Source organism: Asparagus officinalis, chromosome 4, assembly GCF_001876935.1.
Source record: "Asparagus officinalis chromosome 4, Aspof.V1, whole genome shotgun sequence".
NCBI classification, from domain to species: domain Eukaryota; kingdom Viridiplantae; phylum Streptophyta; class Magnoliopsida; order Asparagales; family Asparagaceae; genus Asparagus; species Asparagus officinalis.
Window position 1 is genome coordinate 44,238,286 of NC_033797.1, and position 3,518 is coordinate 44,241,803.

The 3,518-nt window shown below is 32.7% G+C and overlaps 1 protein-coding gene across 1 annotated transcript; it reads right to left on the reverse strand.

The window, feature by feature from the left end:
* On the reverse strand, nt 1,592-2,868 carry LOC109838598. The gene is made up of 3 exons (XM_020407031.1): nt 2,682-2,868; nt 2,458-2,595; nt 1,592-1,726 (listed from the first exon to the last, which is right to left on the reverse strand). Exons 1-3 carry the CDS (start codon nt 2,733-2,735, stop codon nt 1,592-1,594), a joined length of 327 nt encoding a protein of 108 aa, XP_020262620.1. The 5' UTR covers nt 2,736-2,868.

Genomic DNA, 3,518 nt, shown 5'->3' on the forward strand with positions numbered 1-3,518 from the left:
ACGAAAGAAAAAGGTGCCAAGGCTGTGTAATATGTGCAAAAAAATCGATTTCCATGACGCACGTACATGCCCATTAAAGAAAACAATGCAGCAGAGTGATGTTTAATTTTGTTGTCATAATTCGTTACAGAATCATTTTTAGGAATACATTTCTTATTAAAATTACTGAATTGTGTAATTCTTAACTATATATATTTACTAGATTATTAATTACATGGTTACATTGTGTCATGTTAGTATATTGAATTGAGATCTACTCATATAGCATGTGAATTCCATTATTATTAGTTGTATTATTTAAGCAGGAATGATAAAGTCGTTGTATGCAGTCATCAGTTAAAATTTAATTCGCGTTAAGTGATTCTGGACTAACTATATTGAATCTAGATTGATCGCATTGAATCTAGATTATCTGATATTGAATTTCGATATCACTATAGGGATTCTTTATAATTAATCAAACAATCAAATTACTTGATTGTTTCGGTTTAAGTTAATCTGGACTAACTATAATGAATATAGATTCATTGTAGTGAATCTGGATTCAATGATCTGCATATGGATTCACTATAGTGTAGTGACTAAGATAATATTGACTTACTGAATTTTTAGTGTAGTGAATCGAGATTCACTTTATTGAATCTGGATTCACTATAGTTGCAGTCAATAGTGTTTCACTGTAGTGAATCGAGATTCACTTTAAGTGAATCGAGATCACTTTAAGTGAATCGAGATTCACTTTAAGTGAATCGAGATTCACTTTAAGTGAATCGAGATTCACTTTAGTGAATCGAGATTCACTAAAGTGAATCTAGATTCACTTTAGTGAATCGAGATTGAACCAAATGTATTGAGATTTAGCAAAGTGAGTCCAGATTCAACAAATTAGTGAAACTTAAGATAATAACTTAAGATAATATTGAAACAGTGATCCAAGATTAAATACATACAATCCACAATAAGTATGATCAATTTATTGTATGTTACATAAAAGCTTGAATTATAACTCACATTCTATGCTGTAATCGAAATTCTTCCATTAGCATTCACTACCTTCACAGTATTTTCATATAATCCGAACTAAAACTATGACAAAGCTATTGTTATAAAGTATATTTACATAGAAAAGCAGTTCAACACAAACCAGAGTATTCCATAACATTAATTGACAATGTACTCAATAACTGTAAACTTCAACATTGAAACTCTCTGTTGATTTCAGAATATCATTTTCTTTGAGATCTTGTGATCTTCTTCGTCTCTGTTTTGAATTTGGCAGTTTCAGCATGGTGCAGTTGGGCTTTCCTGATGACTTCTTTGGCTAATTCATTTGTTGGTTCAGTAAGAATTTGGTAACAGTATATAGACCTCAGTCTATGTAGCTGATTTTTTAATCGCTCCTGTCCATATGAATAAAAGTTCAGTTCAAGATTCAGTAGCTAATTGATGTGCTTTATATTCTAAATTTAATTAATTCAAAAAGACTAAATGTAAATTATCAACACATTATTAGTTTAAACACTTACACCCTCTCTATGAAAACCAGAGTTTCAATTTGCTGTACCACCGCCCATGTAGGTCTCCATATGTCTCATGACAAAAATAGCACAATCAAATTTTTTTCGGCCGTTCTCCACTCCATCTCAAGTCTGTCAGGCGTTAATGTATTTATTTCACTCGCCTTGTGATGTTTTTTGTCTGCCAAATATCTCACAAAATTCTGGTGCTGTTTAATCAAAATTAATCATTGTCACATAATAAATCCAAATTATTATACAGTAATGTTTAATGTAATATACAATTTGTTTTGGTTGTTTATATGGAAACAGTATTAATGACATTGAATCACGATTCATTGGATCTAGCTCGCTAGAATTTAATAGAGTTAGTTCACCTGGACTTACTCTAATGAATCTGGATTCATATTAGTGAATCTGGATTCATTAGAATTAACTATAGGTAGTGGATCGTGATTATGTGATGTGAACACAGATTAACTAGCTATATTGAATCGAGATTCATAGTAAGATGAGAATCCAGATTCACTAACTCTAGTGATCAAAGTTTGAGATGACTAGTTATAGCTAGTGGATCGTGATTACGTGATGTGAACACATATTTACTAGCGCTAATCTGGAATTATCTGACTCTAGAGTTAGCTAATATGGATCGTGATTACGTGATGTGAACACAGATCAAAGTTTCAAGATTAACTAATTATAGTGATCGAGATTCACTGGAGTTAACTAATCTGGAATTATCTGACTCTAGTGAATTCCAGATTCACTATAGTGAATCTGGATTCACTATATTGAATATGGATTCACTATAGTGAATCTGAATTCACTACAGTGAATCTGGATGAATCCAGATTTACTATATTGAATCTGGATTCACTTATTACTGTATTTTGCCAGTTAATGTTTAAAGAACATACGTAAGGTGGAAAAAACATACCAAACCCTCAGGACGACCTTGGTATTTTTCCTTGTAGTCTGGGCAGTTTTTGCTATTGTCAATCAGCTCCATACTTGGATTCTTTAGCCCATAGCATACAATGTAGAAATGCTCAAACGCATTTATGGGGAAGAAGACCTATTTGTCATGAAATTTAATAAGAGATTTTACAGATATAGTTAAAATTGGGCTAAAGAATAAAAACATTGTCTTCGAATCTTTACCATATCAATCTCATTAAACTTCATATGTGGATACAGAGCAAGTTGCTCATCCATCCGAGAAGCAAACCGACTGTATCTCAATTCATCATTGACCTCATCTGTGTGATGAATGTTGCAAAACTGTACAACATAAAACTGGTTAAATAATATGTTACTCAAGTGTTATTTTAAATAAAATAAAGGAAGATACGTACGGTTGTCTCAACATTGCAGAAGAATCTAAGTGGAGAATTTCCAGACTTCATTTGTTCTCTGCTGTTCAAAATATAGGACCAAATGCTGATTAAATTTGCCTCAATGTCCTCAGAAGGAAGGAAAGTCTTGAAAGCAGGTAAGAAACATTCAATTTGTCTCCACTTAAAAACAATTTCACTGAAAAAACAGTAACAATATTCAATTTAATAAAGGGACAAAATACCATTTCACTGAAAAAACAGCAACAATAGCGAGTCTCACACCTAATAATAAAATATCAAATAAGTGTTCAGAACTTACAAATTCTCTTCTTCAGCGGAATCATCACCTGAATGCCTTATTTCTCTATGGACCCAATCCCATATGATGCTTTCCAGCTGACTTTGCCTAGCAGTAATTTGGGATACCCTCTGCACCCATGGTGACCGAAGAGACGTTGCAGGCTTTACCATCCTCTTTTCTTTCCCCCTTCCCGCATGTCCCTTATTTTCGGCCACCTGAACTTTCTTACGTTTACATTCATTAACTACAGCAGCATCTTCAGATTGTTTATTAGTTCTTTGTACAGATTCATTAATGATTTCAGATTCAGAAGCTTTAGCAATCTGAACAACATTAACCATTTCCACTGATTCAGTCTGA